The sequence below is a fragment of the Triplophysa rosa genome, linkage group LG5, assembly GCF_024868665.1.
Source record: "Triplophysa rosa linkage group LG5, Trosa_1v2, whole genome shotgun sequence".
Lineage (NCBI taxonomy): Eukaryota > Metazoa > Chordata > Actinopteri > Cypriniformes > Nemacheilidae > Triplophysa > Triplophysa rosa.
Genome location: NC_079894.1, coordinates 22,588,075 through 22,609,278, shown reverse-complemented (window position 1 = coordinate 22,609,278; position 21,204 = coordinate 22,588,075). Strand labels below are relative to the sequence as shown.

Below are 21,204 nucleotides of genomic sequence, written 5' to 3'. Positions count from 1 at the left end.
CTACAGGGTAGATCTATGCTAACAATAATAACATCCAATGTTGATCCAATAAAATCTTGACCTTGAACTTAAAACATGCTTTAGACTCTGAACTCACTCTGAAGTCATCTGGGTGACGAGCTGAAGTGACGTGAAGCCCGAGTTAAGGAAGTTATCTCTATACTGAGACATCTTAACGGCGCTCAGCCAGTCCTCTAAAGAACTGAAGGTGGTAAAGTCGGGAATGGATCTGTCCAACAAAGGCTGGGATGGACTGGAGAGAGAGGAAGAGAGAAAGATACACGGTAACATCAGAATCATACATTTACCTGTACATTTGGAAGATGCTTTTAAAGTGACCTTTTAAAGGTCATTTTTACATCAGTATGTGTGTTTCCTGGGGATCAAACCCAAGACCTTTGAGCTATCAACACAATGCTCAACCAATTGAGCTAGATGAACACATGACCAAGCTGTTTCCAGTTTTGTCATATTGATGGAAAAAACCTGCATTCTGTGCACCTGCTATCTGTATGGCTGGTCGTCTTTATTAAATTATAAATGCTGTAACTTCTTCAAGACCAGTAGAAGTTAATGAAGCCCCCCCACCATATAAAAACAAACATGCGTGTGTTCATTTGGCTTACATTGTGGGTATACTAGCGACTGCTTTAAGGCTGGTTGGGTTGCGGATGAGTTTGTCGAGCGTGTTCACGATGTCCGTGAAGCGCGGCCGAACGTTCCGATCTTTCTGCCAACAGTCAAGCATCAGCTGGTGGAGAGCAGTCGGGCAGTCCATAGGGGGTGGCAGTCTGTAGTCCTGCTCTATAGCATTGATCACCTAAACATAAACAATCACACAAAAATGAATAAATAATGAACCACCCCTGAGATGATGGCAACAGAAACATCTTCCTGATTCTGAAGAGATGCATTGTGGGAGAAGCACAAGAAAATAATACAAAACCTGTTTACAACACCACAAAAATACAGATATACTGTGTTGTTTTAGCACACATGAAAAGCAATGAATATGTATGTCTATAGACAGCCCAACATAACACAAACAACCCATAAACAACCATTAATCTTTGAGACACTGGAGACTTTTTCTCTCTGTCTGTCCCTTGACAAACACACAGACACCGAGTCTGTCCTCTGCATACCAATACAGAGCTCTTGTTCTTGACGCTCAAACATGAATCTAAATATTTGAAGATCAATATACGCTCTGTTCTTTCCACAATGACTGAGGGCTTTCCACGGGACCGTAATGAGACCATGATCACCCACTGAGCGCTGTGTGTGTTCCTCATCGCAAATGCTCTGCTGTTTGCTGATATGTTTTTATACGTTCAAATGGGATTTAATTAGTGCAAAAATCTACCTCAGGCTTATAGATGATCGGCTAATACAGTGTGTTATAGGTTGAATGAACTTTTTTCAACTCATCCACAACTTGTTGACTGTCGGAAGCTCATTAAAGCTGTTTTGGAGTTTTATGCATTGTGGTAGATGTGAGATTGTTGTGTGAATAGCTATAGACACTATGAAGTGTGCAGAAGGAACATGAATTTCTCCATTTTATCTTTCTTTCTTTGAATGAACATTGTGTTTAACGTTCTTTTTTAGTTTCTCCGTCATTACATTCCTCGGGGTTCAGTAAGAGCATTTAGTCTCTCCAATGTGTTAAATGTATGCTAAAAGATTTAGGGAATTTATGTCCGCATTGGCAGGATTTTCTGAAAATCCTCAAGAGATGCTAGAACGGGTCAGATATATTTAAAATCTCAACAGGAAATGTTTGTCAGAAGCTAAAAAATGACAAGACGGAAAACCTTAATAATATTCTGTCTGACAATCTGTCTGACAAACAAATTGCTCTCATTATAATCAATGAGGATGTTTACTCAGTTTGTCTTCAATCGGTTTTTATAGAAAATGAATACTTCATGCTGCATCATAAGGAACACATCACAACAAAAATGTATTTGTATTGTAAAACTATATTATAATATTTTATAAAAAATGAATTATTGTTTGTGCATGTGGGTAGTTGACATATATACTGTATAAGTGTCCTATGGTGTAACATAGCAAACATTTAAAAAAAAGTTAATAATATATTGTTTTACATTATTTATATTTATATTAATTAAATAAAATAAAATAGCATAAAAGAGATCTTCATTGTTAGTTTTTTCTGTCACACCGAAGGACACACACACACGCGCGCGCACACATACACACACACACACACACACACACGCACACACACGCACACACACACACACACACACACACACGCACACACGCACACACACACACACACATAAATATACATATATATACACATATATATATATATATATATATATGTATGTATCTGTCTGCCAGTTACCATATTTAAATAAAATATTAATACAGTTAATACAAATATTAATACAATTAATATTAATAAAAATAATATTTCATTTGTCAAAGTTCCAAACATCAACAATGTGAAATGAAAGTAGACCAAAACTTACATACAACTAAGTACATTTTTCACCAGCTTTTTTACTTTTTGGTCCCCTTTAAAGGTTATACTCAGGTATGGACTTATATTTAAAGGGACAGTTCACCCAAAAATCAAAAATCTTGCATGATTTATTCATTCTTATGTCATTCCAAACCTGAATGACTTACTTTCTTCCGCAGAACACGAAAGAAGATATTCTGGAAAAACACTGGCAACCAAACAACTGGGACCCCGTTTACTTTCCATTGTATGAACACAAAACCACTGAGAGACTTCTCAAAATTTCTTCTTTTGTGTTCAACAGAATGTTTTGAATGACATGAAGGTGACAGAAATGACAGAATTGTTGTTTTTGGGTGAATCATCCCTTTACGCAGGTTGACATTTTCAATCAGTCTGTTCCAGTTAAAGTGAAACTCACATCTTGGTTGCTCATGTCCCAATAGGGCCTCTCGCCGAAGGACATCACCTCCCACATGACGATACCGTAACTCCACACGTCACTAGCAGAGGTGAACTTCCTGTATGCAATTGCTTCCGGTGAGGTCCATCTGACAGGGATCTTTCCACCCTGAGGAAAAAAATCAAATTTACAATGTGTGCCATTATGTGTATGTGCTCGCTTTGTATCCCATATGCATCTACAAGCTGTTTATGTACACTTAACCGTCCAATATTAAAGCGTATCACTTTCACATGGACAACAGGGAAAGATTTAGTTTGAACAAAACAAATGCGCACCGAGGGACTTTGAACATCAGCATCGCTGAGTTCTACATCCACCGCAAACTACAAATATTTGCAAACAATGAATCGCATTTGCATTACAAAAATTCGGCACAACGGAATTAAATTATTCTTGCTTTACAAAGCACCACAGAGAAAACAATAAAATCATTCGATCCCAAGCTCTTTCTGACTCTCTGTACACAAAAACAAGAACAAAATCCGAGTAGTGTGTGTGTGTAAGTGAGAGAGAGAGGAGGGTCTAGTCTCGTCCGTGGAGCGTGTCTGTCTGTAATTGGTCTACCTGAGGCTGGATTTGTGTGTGCCACACTGATTAAAGATGACAGCAGCTTGTTTTAAAATTCCCTTCACACACACAGAGATAAAACACACACGGATCTGGTTTGAGAAACCACATGCTTTATGTTTCAATCTAATGATGTCAATTATTTCAGTCCTGTGTTTGACATCAGCCAGATGAAATGAAAATGACAGGAAATACAGCCGACAAAACACACAGGACAGGACCAGAGCACTGATGAGGGTTTCATCATCCTGGATGTATGGTTTAGCGTTCTTGTGCATGTAGACCGAAATACATTTTGTGAGGACTGTTTCTCACGCAAGGGGGACAACTTATATGGACAACTTTTACAAAGCTATATTATATACATACAGTGCTGTGAAAAAGTATTTGCCCCCTTCCTGATTTTTTGTTTTTTTGCATATGTGTCATGCTTAAATGATCCAGATCATCAAACAAATTTTAATATTACACAAAGAAAACCAGAGTAAATACAAAATGCAGTTTTTAAAGGGAACCCGGTGTATAGAGAGATGTATGGCTTAATACGTTGTAATAACCATACACTACTAGCATTTGTGGTTAGAAACGCATCAAATATTTTCAATTCTTTAAAAAAACCCTAAATGTAATACTCATATTAACCTAAGGAGGCCGCCATGTTCTTTTTCAATGACGTAAAATGGTTGCATGCACAGCTAGGCAGCCAAACTAAACACAGACACACTAATCAGTTCTTCAGTAAATATAAGGTGCTGTAGGATAACATATACAGTATATAAATAGATAATGCTAAATAATAAACAGAAACAATGTTTGTCAGAAACAATACAAACAAACATATTAAAAACCGAAATTATTATATACACGATGTTTTAGCCATTATAAAATGCATTTTATCCAGATTTTGACTTTTTTATGCTGATTTATCAACATTAGTAGCGTAACGTTATTGTCTTATCTATATTAACTTCTCTCGGACATTAGCTGACGGGGGCTAATATTCACGTGTGCTCTATACAGAATAAATAACCAAACCACAAGCATCTTATTATTGTTTATCAGTATATTCTCATAATGTATAAAGTATACGATTATGGTGGATGCCGATGTCTTAAATAGTCTTATCTGTCTTAAAGGCAGTAATTTAAAGCTATGACTTAATGCATGTTTACCTTGAACAGACACTTACTGATACTGAACGCATTCTTCTTTCATGGCAGGCAGGCTGGCTTGTGTCAAGAGGACATACCACCACCTACTGTCCCTGTGTCATGACTCTGCTTCATCATGTCATGACTATTCTTGGTCTTGTAGCAGAATCATGGCAAAGCCTTAGGTTTTATGTGGAGAGATAGATTGTTGACCTTTCGGCCTTCCATACTATCTCTCTCCGGTCCGCTGTTCCCGCCATCTCGTTTCCTCGTTAACTTTCCCTGAGTGTTGTATTACCCACACCTGCCCCTTGCTAATTATCCTTTGTCTGTCTCCCTATATAATGCCCTAATGTTTCTTTGTCTTGTGCTGTTGGATTATGTTGTATGTACGTTGTGTATGTATGCGGTCTGTATATGCTTGTGTTTGTTTACCCGTGTTCTTGTTGCCTTGCCGCCATCTGTGGATTTTAGTTTTATTTTGATCTTGTCTTTGCGTTTTGCGCCCACGTGGGAAGTCTTTATATTTTATAAATCTCTCAGTTCTGTTTTCCGCATCGAGGGTGTTTTATTTTCATTATTAAAGTCTTGTTTTTGTTAACCCCTTCACTGCCTGCCTGCATTTGGGTTCTTACCACAAGAATCGTGACACCCTGTGTGTTTATATATCTGATCTTATGTTTGACTTATCATATTTTACTGTTATATATGGAAAACGTGTGTGCTTCGCTGTAGCGAAAGAGAACATGTTTAGGCTGAAACCAAAGTTTATGAATACTGTGACAGTTACACTGTTTTTTAATTTCACATTTATAAAGTCAATGCCATTGTTAATATATTAAGCCATACATCTCTCTATACCCAAGGTTCCTTTTAAATGATGGTTTTAATTATTAAGGGAAAAAACAATCCAAACATTTCTGATGCTATGTGAAAAAGTAATTGCCCCCTAAACCTAATAACTAGTTGTGCCACCCTTAACGGCAACAACTGCAATCAAGAGTTTGCGATAGGTCGCAATGAGTCTTTCACATCGCTGGAGGAATTGAGGCCCACTCTTCTTTGCAGAATTGTTTTAATTCAGCCAAATTGGAGGGTCTTCGAGCATGAACCGCCTTTTTAAGGTCATGCCACAGCATTTCAATTGGATTTAAGTCCGGACTTTGACTAGGCCAGTCCAAAACCTTGTTTTTTTAGCCATTCAGAGGTGGACTTGCTGGTGTGTTTTGGATCATTGTCCTGCTGCATGACCCAAGTGCGTTTAAGCTTGAGGTCACAAACCGATGGCCGGACATTCGCTTTTAGGATTTTCTGGTAGAGCGCAGAATTCATGGTTCCATCAATTACGGCCAGTCGTCCAGGTCCTGAAGCTGCCCCAGACCATCACACTACCTCCACCATGTTTGACTGTTGGTATGATGTTCTTTTTATGAAATGCTGTGTTAGTTTTACGGCAGATGTAACGGGACACACACCTTTTTCATTTTTTTCAATTTTCATTTTTTTGGGTGAACTGTCCCTTTAAATTCCCAAGCCTATTACTGTAAGTATTCAATAATTTGACCTGTCTTAAAGGGATAGTTCACCTTCAAAATGCAAATTCTGTCATTATACGAATTGCTTAGTTTTTTTTTATGAAAATAAGTTAGAACTGTGTTTAGTGTAAGAAACCTTGACTAAGATTACAAATGGCGTTCAGGAAGAAAAAAAAAACTACAAGTGTAGAATATTAAAGGAGTCATTGGATGAAAATCCGAATTTTTCTGTGTATAAGTGCTATAATCGGGTCGCCGGTGCATCTAGCAACCAGAAAACGTGAATAACAAGATCCCAGTAACTTTGTTTTGATGAGCCTTTCTCTGCAAGCATGTGAGAAATCGAGCCGTTCAGATTTCGCTCCTGATGTGACGTAGACGCAGGCTATTATTATAATATTACTGCCCCTTAATCTACACAATTCCACACACGGCACTGCCGCCATTGTTATTTTCACAAGCGACAGCAGGGTACGTGACACTATGGCTAAAGTTCATGGAAGTGGTTCACTTCAAGCCGGAATGCTTTATCAACCTGGGACAGTACAAGCAGGATTAGCTTCAAAGTTGTTCCTCAAGAGGGACCGAGACCAGCTGAACGAGACAAAGCTGCCGATGTAAGTAATATTTATCAACACTCTAAATTGACGTACATGTAAAGTATATATAGGAGGATAACGTTAGCATATGATAGCGAAGGGAGCTAAGTCAGTCACGGGCTAAATAGAACATTCAAAGCCAGTGTTAAACTTACTATATATTTATATGTTATTTGGCAAATGGGCACTTGGAGTTTAGCTGTAAGTAAGTTAATACATTATGTGCGTTAATATGTTCAGCTGCGGCAAGCTGTTAATGAACTAAGTGCTAATAAACAGGAGCGAACACTGCGGTTAGTTTTGTTTTAAACGTCTCAAATCATTTGTGCTTAGGCTGAAAATCTGTAATAGCATACTTATGCTCTCACGTTGTGTGTGTAACGTTATAACTTGTCAATGACAAGCGCTAAAATCCACGTAATTCTGCTGAGATCTGCATGTGCGCATTCTTTGGATTTAAGGCAAGCATACACGCACAACGTGAGCACATTAGGATACGCTGTTTGCTGTGACAGATTTTTTAGTCTCCGGACGAATGATTTGAGATGTTTAAAACAAAACTAACCGCGGAGGAGTTCAGGAAATATCATTTAGCTAAACGATTGCATTACTACACGTGTGTTGTGTTGACTCACCTGCGCTGTAACTCATTATCATTTAAAGAGACATGCACCAAAACGGGTTGCTGTGAGCATAGCTGTTTTTGACGAGGCAAGAAGGGTTTTGTTTACACATACATTGAGTGTTTTTAAGCAAAATATGTTCCAGAAATTTCATGAAGACCCTAATAAATCATATCAACTTGTTGAAAGTGCTCATACGAGGAGTCCTTTAAAATAAATAAAAAACTAAAGCACCTTCTCATGACGCTACAGATTCACTTTCATATGCACTGATTCTAATAAATATGAAATTAAGAAATGGAACCTGCATACAAAAGGTAAAATTATATCGGCCTAAATGTGACAGATTCACAGGAACTTCACACAAAATTTCACAAAAGACATTTCACAAAAAAACCAGTCCTGTTTAATGTCCCAAACACAAACAATCTGCACGGGAAAAGCATCTGCATCACTGCACCAGCATTTTTTTAGATCTCGATAAAACGATCAAGACATCACACACACAGACATACAAACATCTCAAACTAGAACTTTGTGCTATGAGAGTATAGACCACTTCAGAAGACCTAAGCAACACTGGTCCAGAAGAACTTCCTGTTTCAGTTTTTAACACTACACAAACGTTTGAACAGAAAACAACCAACAAAACATTTATAACTGAATCTAAATGTTAAACAAATACCTTTAAGATTGAATTATATGTAAGAATAAAAAAAATCAAACTGGAAGTGCGGCTGTACCAGTGTTTACATTTTGTGAAGTGGTCTATATAAAGTGCGACACTAGAAATGTTTATGGTACTATAGATAAAGCTAGAGCAAATCTTTATTTCTTAGAGGTTGCAACTTGAGATATAAAAATACACAATAAAATCATGTCATAAGGGTACAGATGTATGAAATTTAACAAAGCAGGTGTCAGATGTGAATTTTCATCAAAACCAACTCACTGTAATCACTACGGTATACATCTACTCGTACCATGATATATGATTTTAATCATACCGCCCACAGCTATTTACGGCTGTTGTCAACAGACCAATAAAGCTACAAAACTGACGAATCATAGATCACCCGTCTAAATGCTTTTAAATTATAACCCTTGGCATTGGATTTCTCTAAGGTCCATACAGATCTAATTTGCCTATATATCCATCGCTTGCATTAATTTGAAATTCCAATCCAATTTGCGGCGCAATGACGTCAACCGGCAATTCTGAGTGTCAGGGGAGGTGGTTCAGATAGCAGCTGGCTAACCGCGCAGCGTCAACCTTTCACCCCCCTCTTCCAGGTCCCGGTCCGCCCCGTCACCACCCAGACGCCCGGCGGGGAACACACAAATTAAACCGTGCTCACCTAATCCTTTATCATTCGATTCTCTCAATTTCCCATTCAGGATTTTTAATATTAGATTATGACCTTTGTCTTTCAAAACCGGGTTAAGTATTCTCTCTTCCCGTGATTCACTCGCTCTCTTTTCCTTCGAGAGTTCTTTGTGCTAAAATGAAAGAACACTTGTACGTTGCAGATTTCTTAGCTGGGAGAATACTGAACGAGGTTTCCGACGGGATCCTCGAATCAACAGTGCTGTCACCCCGCGAGCTGAGGGTCAAAGGTCACAGGTCAGATATCATGTTTAAATCATGACTGTCGTGGACGGACTGCACATGTACGGTAAAGCGGAGCTCATTTCTATATCAGATATAAGCCATAACTCAAGCAAATCTGCATGCTGTTAACATTTTACAAGACAGGGAAGAGTCAGGGCCATATAAACCCAAGAAACTGATTGAATTCACCGTTTAAAATTCACCTATAAAAACATGAAAAACTGCATACTATAGTCAAGTTCATGGTGGATCCTAAGGCAAGCATTCCAGTTTGTCTAGGTTTTAAACTTTGGCACATCACTCATCCAAAACATTCATTTGGATCATTTGGGGGGACTAAAGTGATTTAGGGTCTTCTATTTTGACCTAACATCACCTAGCAACCACCCTAACCATCCAACGCCAACCAGAACAACCTAGCAACCGCATCACGCTAAGACTAAACCCTTAGCAACCATAAAGCAACCCTAGCAACCCCCACAAAATCCTGATGTGTTTTTCACACCGTCTTTAGGAAATGTAAAATCCGGCGATCAATAAACATCCCGCTTGGCAAACCATAAATTAACCTTAATTCCGAATGAATGAGTTCACACTGACCTTGAGACAGACTTTCAATCTAAATCCTGTTTGGTACTATTAGGACGCGTAAACAAGATCAGTTTTGAGATCAGGGATGATAAAGAAGGGTAAAACGAGTATACGTTTTACTCAGCGGCGCAGTACAGAAGACTGACAAATATATACACGAATATAATAAATGAAGGTCTTCCACTTACAAAGTTACCAGTGACATTTGATATTTATCAGACACACACGTGCATTTCTCCTCTCTTGCTCTTCTCAGGATGTAAATCAGCCAGTAAAAGGAGTGTACAGTATGTGCATTCCGTTTTAACTCTGATGGTGAGATATACAGTAGCTATCTTGCATTCTCTTTTCAATAACAAAGTATAGTGTCAATGGCTCATTGCATACCATATGTAAGGGATAATGTACAGGCAGCCGGTTATCGCAGAAATAAGCCCCGACAGTGTGATCAGGCAGTTTGGTTTAATCTTGTATCACACTGAAGGGGTTTATTTCACGACTGCTTGTACATTATCCCGCTTATTACACGGCAACTTGCCACATGAGAAAAAAACTGTTATATAATAGTTATAAAATATTTTATTAGCTAATTTTTACCGAATGCAGCCCTTCCGCGAGAAAAAGCCGTTTACTTTCATTTTTAAGGTAAGAAACGACGTTCAAATGTCACGAACAGGCAATTTGGTTTAATCATTTATAAATATAATGTCATATGTGTTATTAAAAGACACATGTATATTTAATTTGTCAAAAAAACCTGTCAAAATGATTTGCTGCATCTGGGTTACCGTATGTTATTAGTTTTGAGAGGTTGTTATCTGGGAATAACGAACCTGTAAATGTCGCAACTGGCCAATCAGAATCAAGCATTCCAACGCGCCGTGTAATAAGCAATAATATTAGTTGTATTCAGGTGCCCAGACAAACCTGTTTTATACATGTGAGTGTCTACAAACTTTTGGCCATCCAGTGCTTAAAATCTGTCAAGTTAATTTATAGCGTTTTTTTATCAAAGCAGTGTTAGGTGAAAAAAAACACAAATTAGTGTAAAGAGTACAAACAGGGAAAACCATCCTAATAAATGCACTGTTAATGGAATTTGAAGCAGATAATCTATTATCAGCAGTCTCCCGGTGAGCAAGCCAACACGGCAACAGTGGCAAGGACCCAAAACTCAAATGATGAATAAATGGAGATAGAAACGAGGAAACCAGTCTCAGCCAGAAGTGCCGGTTCTCGTCTGACTCATTACAGCTGCAGTCAGTGACTTTTGAGTAAAAGTTACAGGGTAAATGTGTATGATTAACAGGGAGAGCCGATAAGTAGTGATTTATTTAATTTACATTCGTTTAAAACTGTTAGGTATATGATTTAGGGACTGTATACAGTATAATCTGTGGAAGCCATTGCCGTCTTCTCAAAATAGATCAAAAAGATAGACCTTCATAAAAGAATGTTACATCATAATCTTGACTGAAGCTCAGTGGTGGACAGTAACGAAGTAAATTTACCTGAGTACTGTACTTAAGTACACTTTTTGAGTATCTGTACTCAGGGCCGGATTATCCAATGGGCATTATGGGCACCGGCCCAGGGGCCCATGCGCGCTTGGGGTCCAAGAAGGGGGGAGAAAATGTAACATAACCATGTTTTCGCTATATTAATTCTGCCGTGTGCCTGTCTGGCCCGCACACACGCAAGTGCGCACACAAAACAGTGTTTCTAACGTACGCAAGTCTGTCTCTTGATTTAGTAACTTTTACAAGCTCTTTAGCAGCTTTTGTTCAGGAGAAGCACAAAGCGAAATATCCAGCGACCTTCCGATAAAGCTTTCATTCAGAGGGAAAATGTCGCCAGTGCTGTCCCGCGAGCGCAATGTCTCCTTTCCCCCGCGCAGGGATCTCAGTGAGCGGCAGGAAGAAGCAGCACATTCCACAGGTGACTCCTGAATGAAATGAGTACAAAACAGCGTTTCCAACAACCTGTCACTGTTATCGACTGTTTGAATGTATAAACATGAACACATTTCGTCTGTAAATATGCATATGGTTACCTAGACAGAGGCTGTGTGAAAGAATGTAGCCAAAATCGCCGCTTTTTATGGTGATTTGTTAGATGTCGCGCTAAGTCACTAAGTCAATAAACTGAAAATATGTAAATGAAAACGGCTTTATTGTTGTAAATATAATCCATAGGCTAGAATACCCTCACAGTTGTCTTTAAAATCTCAAAAGGTAAGAGGTTTTTTTTACATATATTTGGTGGTGTGTCTTCGCCAATAATGAAATTTTATATTATGTTGATTAGGCCTTACTTTACCGATTTTTAGCCTTCGTTATTAGAAAATCCAGAGTGCTTTTACATACTTTGCAAAGTGTTTACTTACACAGACTCATGTAAGTATACCTATAATATTCGTTAATGCCGTTTAACACACACGCTTGCATAAGAACGTGAGTCGCGAGGTGCTTACAAAATTTAACCAAAGAACAAATTACTCTTATAGTATAATCAATGACAAAGTCTGCCCTTTTATTCTTAGACAAATTAAAATGTTTATAAGAAAATATTACTTAAGAATATTCTTAAGAACGTCCTATAATTTATCTTAATAAAGTTCTTATATTTTCTCTTAAGAACAGTTTTGTGAATCCGGCGTGTTTGTGTGTGAATTATGGAAGAATCTGATAGAACTGAATTAATAGGTAGATGTGAGGCAGTGTGTGCTTGCAAATGCCAGTGAGTTACATTATGCAGGGAAATGTCTTGATATTGTTGCTGCTGGTCCAGAAAAGCATTGTTGTGGTGTAAATCTTGTATGATGGAGGATGTGTACAGGTGTTGATATTGTCCTTCAGGTTGTGATCATAGTTTGTAACTTGGCAATGTAATCCTGTATAAAATAGAGGTGCTTCCTACACGTAGTACCCTGTAGGCTATTTCAAAACTTTATTGTGCGTACTTGCGTATGGGGGGGGGTCTGCAAGACACTTGTGCCCAGGGGCCCCTGAATTCTTAATCCGGGCCTGTCTGTACTTTACTTGAGTATTATTTTTTCTGAGTACTTGTACTTTAACTTCACTACATTTGAAAGACAAATATATTACTTTTTACTCCACTACATTTATAAAAAGGTCCAAAAGTAGAAAATGGTTTCTATGCAGCGGGGTTTCCTGTGTGCGCAATTTATCTGGCTTGCGATCTTCCAGGACCTTTTACTGTTGCCAAGTATTTCAGTTTGTCTAAGCTCGCGGTTTTCCGGCAAGCTTTGAATGGCCATTTGGCAGATTTTTTTAACGCAAATCTGGCAACTCTGGGATCTTCCCCGCTAAACTAATGTAAACGTATAGGCGCTGCTACACCGTTGATAGCGCTCTAAAAAGGCAAATAGAAGAATAAAAGAAGAAAAAGGCACATGTTAAAGTGTGGTGTAAACATCTGTGAGTTACGATCAGTCAAAGATCGTAGAAACATTGTCATGAAAATGATCGGCATAACGGCTAAACGGTAAATAAACATCACATACACCTTGAGCTACACGTGCGTGTTAACTTCTGATCTGCTGTTATATCATTTAAAGCGATTTGGAAAATGAATGATGTTTTTACTGAAGTAACTATAGTTGAAGTATTCCTGTTGAAATAAAAACAATAGAACCCTGCCCAAAATACAACATAAAATGTAATGGATTTAATGGTTATAATGGGAATTGTACTATGGATACATGTTGTCTACTTGTACGTGATGGATTCTATTGATGGGATGGTAAATCATATTGGAATAAAACCCAAAACACACTACAAAGAGGAATTTAATTAAAAAAATCTCATTTGAATTCTTTAGTAAAACCACAGCAACTAAACATACCATAGTTTCATTATACTAGCTATAGTTTATGTTTGTAGTTAAATTATGGTAATACAAATGGTAATAAATCCAACAAACACAGGGTTTCTACACTTAACTATTTACAAGAACCTTACTACTTACTGGTAAATTGCTGCTAAAACTGGTAAAGGGAATATACAAAATATAAGAACATTGCTCATAAATACATATAGGCCCAGGGGGCTAATGAGGATATAATTAGGCTAAATGATCATACAGGATTATATCTAAACGAAACATATATGTGCTAAACATGTGAAGCTCTTAAAGGAGTTGCTCACTGCAAAATTTGCCCCCATTGACTTTCCATAGTAGGAATAAAAACTACTATGGAAAGTCAATGGGGGCAAATTTTGAAGTGAACTACTTTAATACAACTGATTCTGTGAGCTACTCGGTGTATTCAGTAGGTTGCTTCAGAGGCATAAGGTATACGACAATAAAACAATGCACAACTGACATAAAGGAAATTTACTTTTAATACTTGAGTACTTTTAAAAGCACGTACTTCTGTACTTTTACTCAAGTAAGAATCTGTCTTTACAACTTTTACTTGTAGTGGAGTAATATTTGACCAGTAGTATCTGTACTTTCACTCAAGTAAGGAAGTTGTGTACTTCGTCCACCTCTGCTGAAGCTAAGTGACACCAAACATGCTACAGGACTTCAGACTTCAACATCTCAAGCTAGAATCATAAAAAAAAAGAGTATAGAATTGAAATGGTGAACAAACAGAAAAACAGCAAGAATGTCACAATCCCTAACTTCAGATAAAAGAAGTGGAAGAGAAGAAGACAGAGAGGGCTGGGAGTGTCACACATTCAGATTCCACCTCAGTGTAAATAGTTTTACTTTCCGTCTGTAGCGCAGCTGCACTTGTCATGCGAGCGGAGTGAGGGATGTTTCTGTGCTCCTGCTGAGAAAGTGAAGGACATTTCTTCATTTATTTTTCTCCATTCAATTTCACTTCCCTCTCTCTGTCATCTCCTTCAGGACCAGGCATCCTCCTGTTTGGGGTAGGAAAGTGTCTTTGGAGAGTGCCGAATGGATTTTGACTATACTCAAAGTCTGTTTACGGAAGTCCTGCCACTCGGTGGCCATGTTTGCAACACCTCTGGGCAGTTATTTACGTCATAGCAAGTCCACAGTCCTATCTACTTGAATGGGGGAAGGCAGATATTTCTAAAATCGCTGGCAAAAAGAAAAGAATTACATTTTACAGAACATCTGTATTTACATTGCGCTGACATGACCTAATCACCATCCATACCTTGAGATCCTAAAAAAACAAGCAGAACCTCTACAGGACCCTATAAAACCTGCATTTCATGCCAGTCTGTTTGTCTCTAAACAGCATTCCGATTCTACTGCCAAGCCAACCATAGTGCATGATGGGAAATGTTTGGACATTTTGACTCAAGCTGGTGTCCTGCTGGAAAATAAAGAGATATTGGATGAATATAGAGAGTGATGAACTGGGGAGAAAATCGACAGGGTGACAGCTAAACCGACAGACAGTCAGAACAGTGCGGATGGATGTGTGTGTGGATTTGTGCGTGAATCACAGGGGATTAACCATCATGTCTTCCGCAAATCCTTGAATAAATTCTATGCCGCCATCAAAGGAACAGAAACCTTAAAGTTTTTTTTTTTCTCATTTCTCACGTCAATGTTCCTCAGTGCATTGAACTCTATGGAGCACAGAATCAAGATACAGCAGTTTAAGTTTAAATAATTTCAGCTTTGACTCTATTCATCAACTTTCAAAGCGTAGCCAAAGATTACCTGACAATTCGCATGACGCATCACTACACGCAAAAAATGACAAGAAGGAGGAGAGACGGATCCTGTGCGTCAAGTACGATATGACATAGAAGGCACATCATGACATTGAGAATAATCATTGCACAAATGCACACTTATCTATGCAAATGAATTAAACCTGCTTTTATCTTGACACAGCATCTTAAAAAGTGACACTCATGGAGTGAGAAACTGTAAAATGACGTAAAACTGAAAAAAGGATTGCCGTGGACTGTAGGTCAGTAATAGACTTCTGTTCAATCATATGAAAAAAATAATATACTGACTCCATAACATCTGTTGGTGTTTTCTAAGCAAATCTTTAATATTTGTTAGATTTATGTTTAATCTTTCGCCTACTCTAGAATTAGTAAACAGGCAGGTTAATGTGTTAAATCAATCATCTTGCTGATCCTCTGGAGAAACAGCCCTGAATGCAGCTCAACATTGGTGGGGAGGGGTTAGGGCATGAAGGAAAGGGCACCAGGCGTGGATCAATTACATGAAGCGTGCGATATCTATGTATCACACTCACACTGCACACACCCTCTAACAAATGAGAGGTCAGAGGTCAGATCCAAGGCAACCCAGTGCACAGACCAAATGCTTTCCACAAATACTTCAAAACAATACAAAATCAATAGAACTAAATAGAAGATTCATATTTTCTCCTTTGAGGTTTTAATACAAAAGCAAAGAGAAAAGCGCGTAGCATCCATAGAAGACAAATATCAACTGTTAATCGTAGAAAAATTACACTTAACCCATTTAAGTCCATGGGCAACTGAAGCTGGGAACGGCTTTTCACAACTTGCTCACTAAAGTTTGTCATGCCACCATTCTGCATGTTCACTCAAAAACGCACCAGCCAACTTCAGTAACCGGTGAGCAAAAGCTCATTTGATCTCAATATGTACATGGTAATGTATGAAAATCCATCAAAAGTGAGGACTTCTTTCACTGTTCTTTTTATTTAGAGCGACCAAGCAACAAACATGCAACATTTTGCAGCGCCTGGTTGTGGAAGAACACAGTCGCTTCCTTCGGATTCTGTTATTAGGAATGCTTGGTTGAAGTTTATTTTTAAGTACGTTCCTGCTCACATGGGTGAAACGTTGAGCATTTGTTCGCGTCATTTCACCATGGATTTCTTTGTGAACAAGGCGCTGGATTTGCGGAGAGACTAAAATTAAAAAGCAGTGCTGTGCAGTCAATATTGGATCCGATAGGAATGGCGCAGCAATCTTATGTGAGTAAAACAAATTTGTACTATGCATCACTATTGCTTTGTTAGAGATCGCTTGATATGTCCTAATAATGTGTAACCTAACGTAGCGTGTCTAACCAAATTCACAGAAGGCTCCAACTAAGTTTACTACGCAAACTGCTATCCAAACATAGCAGTGGGCGTTTACTTCCAAGTCTTCTATGCGGCCCGCCCATTAAAACAGAGCGTTTGTCGAGACGGCCTCAAAACCCGGGTAGAAAATAGCCTATTACTTATTGATGTTGATGTTTTCGAATGTAAAAACCACGCAAACGTCATAAGTAGACCTCATACAACAGTATAAAACAATAAACAAGCCCGGTTCAGGACACCTTTAAACAATTTGCTTCATGTTTTAAATAAAAATGTTTCTCCCTAGTATTTTTTACTCAACAAAACCGTTTTGAAAAGCAAAAAATAATATTTTGAATATACTCCATATAGCGCACATGGGATTATATTCACCATGTGACCTGACCATTCATACCATACATCATTTGGCAATAATTGTACCATTGTTGTTTTGCTTCAATAATGTTGAAAACTGCGCCATGGATTGTGTCGTTGCAAAATCATAACCTAAATATGGCTAGTAAACAAGTAAAAAAAGCAATACCCGGGGGGTAATTAAATTGTACCCCCTGTATCACACCTCTGTTCACAGCTTCGTCGCATGTTCCTGTCAATCAGCAGTCACCGCAGGATATCCTGTTTCATGATTGGCAGCTGCTTTTGGACCTAATGAGCTTTCACACATTTTAAGAGACGTAACGTTAGCTAAACATTCCCTGTCTGTCCCTTCTTCTCCTTATCATCCTCCTCACATCTCCGCTCGCTGACGTCTCTGCTATCTGCCACTGAGGAACCACTGGAGTGTAAAAGAGGCGAAATTGTTTGCTTACAATGCACGGGACATTTCGCAGAGACGTCTGAAGTGAATATAAAACGCGTTCGGTAAAAGGATGTGACCCAGGGCTGTTGTGCGGTGGAGTATCACTTGGAAACGGTTGACCCCTTTAACAGTGTGCCTGTCAGTGCACTAGAGCTTTGAAAGCGGCCTGAATACATAAATCATAACAGGGTCAGATAACATGAAAGACAATGAATTATCAGAACCCCCCATTGATTACGAATATGGCAAATCCACAAGAAGATGAAGAGTATTTCATATTAATATTAAAGAACGGCAGCACAGTAGGGCTAATGATGCCCTGGATGCCTATTCATGATACATAATAGAGAATTTGGGAGCTCTGAGTCCTCCATTTGGGAGGCAGGCCATTAGAATTTAAATGTTGTTTTTTTCCAGGAAAACGCTGACATCCTGTCAGGAAGACAATGCAGCGTTTTTTGGAAGGGATTTTAGGGAATTGATGAGAAAATGAGACCAATGCATGAGAAAATGAGGGCCAACAGCACAGGGTCACAGGAAATGAGACAGCGCTTGCCTTTTTCAATTATCTCCAGCTACTGTGCCAAACATGGCACCTATTTCCCGTTCAATTCAAATGAAATCGCTTGACATGCCTGAACAATGTCTTACCAGCGAGCTGGTGTAGGTGGGATCGGAGGTGTCCTCTTGCAGGTAGCGGGACAGCCCGAAATCGGAGACTTTGCACACCAGGTTGCTGTTGACCAGGATGTTGCGAGCGGCGAGGTCTCGGTGGACATAGTTCATCTCTGACAGGTACTTCATTCCAGCTGCGATACCCCTCAACATCCCCACCAGCTGGATCACCGTGAACTGCCCATCGTTTTGCTGCAACATCGACAAAAAAGCACAAACATCACAAGATGTTCACCAGGTTATGGTTATACATAAGGTTTGGCCTATGACTGATTATAATGTTGTTTGAAGATCAATAAAGGATGTTACTGACATGAGGTCCTATTTGGCACCTCATGTCTAGATGTGCAACACGGTTCTACCACTGCTATGGCTGCTCAGTTATGACAAAAATCATAATCATGATTATTTTGGCCATTTTGAGATCACAATTACTAGACATGATTATGCATTGACCTTCAAAACAACATTGATAACTGAATAAAAATAAAGACTGTTATTCAATTATATAATAAATAATAAATTGGATTTACATCATGGATTTAAGTAAATCATTTTATAAATAATTAATAGTGCATTCAACAACAAAAAAACAAAAAATAGATACAATAAAGTCCTAATGCATACATTGCATACAACAGTGGTTTCTACTGAACAACATGTGAAAAAAATAGATACAATAAAGTTTTAATGCATACATTTAGATAAATATTATAAAAACAAAATCAAATAATTTGTATAATAAATCAAATTAATGAATTAATAAAACAACAACAGTGGATTCAACTGAAAAAAATGGGAAAAATAGATACAAGTATTAATGCATACATTTAAATAAATATGTACAAAACAAAACAAACAAAAAATAAATAAATAAATAAAATAAAGTTTGTTCAGGTTTTTAGGGTGAGGGCAAAAGTGCACTGCTGTAATGGAAAACAGTGTGCCGTGATTTTATACCGTAACACAAGAAAAAATGATACAATCCTTGCGAAACTGAATGTGGCACAATAATTATTTTACCTTGATTATTTTTTGTTCATAATTGTGTCAGGTCAAAATTGAAATTGAGAATCAATTATGATTAATTGCACAGCCCTCTCTACATAACAGCAGTAGATTTTCGATACACAGACTCTTTGCTTGACCATCGCTCCCGCTCTACCTCTCTGTTTTCTCTGCATGAGAAGATATCCTATGTAAATTTGTGTTGCTGATACGACTGCTATTGTCATACCAGATTGCAATCGTTGCATGATGGACTCTCAGGGCAGGGTATTGCATGCTCTGTGAGGTCAGTCTTCAGACTAAGGCTGTTTTTACACTTGGATAGCTCGATCCAAAACGCATCTCGATTCTACTGCTTTCCCTTGCAGGTCTCTTTTGATATTGTATCATTTGTCTCTGGATGTTACTTAGTAAAATGTAGTAAAATTATGCCAATCTACAGTTGTTTCCGACGCTTCACATTCACAGCTCAGGTGAAATAGCTTTCATATACATTGCAAACCGTACTGAAGTCAGCATGAATCGCACGGTTTATCAAACTTGGGTGTGCATCAAGAAACCACATCCAAGTTCAGAAAACAGTTTTGACACCACGGTTTTTCCCCAAGACTGAGGTCCATTCTCAAGTAGCGCTGGCTCACAAGCTAAATTTCTTTTTGTTCTGAAAAACCGTCCTTGCAATTAGTGTTATATCAAACAGCTGTAAGCCTTTGAGACATGGTTAACTTTGATCTTGCAAAGGCAAATTAATAAAATCATCTGCTCATACAAAAACAGAAGCTTTAATCATTCAGGAAAACGAAGATCTTGTGCACTTACGTGATGATGAAAGACTCATTCCCTCTTTGACACATTGATTTTAATTTGTCAGTTAGCTTCACCTTCCTCTCATGCTCCCATCTGTTTTTCACTCTCCTCACCAGTAGTTGTGTCTGAAACGTGCTTAAAACACACAGCGGGGGACCTGAACAGCTCCTTCGAAACATTTGCCTTAACTTCTGTACATAGCCGCCATGTTGCAGAACTGAAGGGATGCCTTTGAACCGAATGCACGGCAACAAACAGGGATGGGGAGTGGATCGATGGCGACGCTACTCGGATGTGGTGGATTTCTAAGATGACTTCAAAGAGCCCTTTATTGTGGCACCAGATCAAAGCTAGAGAAAAACCAATCCATGAGATTGAGAAAAAATGGGCTGAACATTGATTAAGCACTATGTTTTTCTACGCCGGAGAATGGGTTTGAAAGAGTGAGATGGTTAGACAAAACAGTCTGGGCATGTGTGGGATCTTGCACTTACCCTAAGGAAGGAGTCAAGAGCTCCGTTCTCCATGAATTCTGTGACGATCATGACGGGCCGGCTCTTGGTGACCACGCCCTCCAGACGAATGATGTTGGGGTGGTCGAACTGGCCCATGATTGACGCCTCTGACAGGAAGTCCCGCCTCTGCTTCTCAGAATAGCCCGCCTTTAGAGTTTTGATGGCGACGTGGATTTCTCGTTTCCCGGGCAGTTTGAGTCGACCTTTGTAGACTTCCCCAAACTCACCTGGAGAGTTAAAACAGAGTTTGTTAATACAAGTATTGTCCTTAATTTTAAACAGAGTGTATTTCAATGTTTATTTAATTTTCTATAGAGCTCAACATGTATTAGGCTATATCCAGAACATCTGTTGACACAAGGGTTGTGGGCTCAATCCCAAATTACTGTAATTTACAGAAATGACAATTTGAGCTTTTTACCATTTTGACCTTAATCACCTCAACACAAGGTTGCAAAATGGTGACTGTCCCTACTGTGGATTGGTGGCCACAGGACTGTTATCAAATCAATAAAGTTCAAAACAAAATAAGCAAAAAGGGACGAAAGAGTAAAAGGTTTGAAGCAACAACAACAACAAAAAAACTTTCAACTTTCATATCACTTTTCGAGTAAAATAGTTGAGTCAATTTGGAATTATCCGTCTGAAATCCATATGAAGTGCATGAGTGGATTAACCGGAGCTCTCTGGACCAGAGCAGACTGC

At 38.6% G+C, this 21,204-nt stretch overlaps 1 protein-coding gene across 1 annotated transcript in view; it reads right to left on the bottom strand.

The window, feature by feature from the left end:
- The window catches only part of LOC130554486 (ephrin type-B receptor 1-B), a 231,238-nt gene that overhangs the window by 5,470 nt on the left and 204,564 nt on the right, over positions 1 to 21,204 (bottom strand). Inside the window, exons 11-15 of the mRNA XM_057334187.1 lie at positions 20,479 to 20,726; positions 18,146 to 18,361; positions 2,922 to 3,071; positions 627 to 820; positions 98 to 253 (exon numbers count right to left, since the gene is read on the bottom strand). Of these exons, the coding sequence (XP_057190170.1) occupies positions 98 to 253; positions 627 to 820; positions 2,922 to 3,071; positions 18,146 to 18,361; positions 20,479 to 20,726 (964 nt within the window). The remainder of the gene's footprint in view (positions 1 to 97; positions 254 to 626; positions 821 to 2,921; positions 3,072 to 18,145; positions 18,362 to 20,478; positions 20,727 to 21,204) is intronic.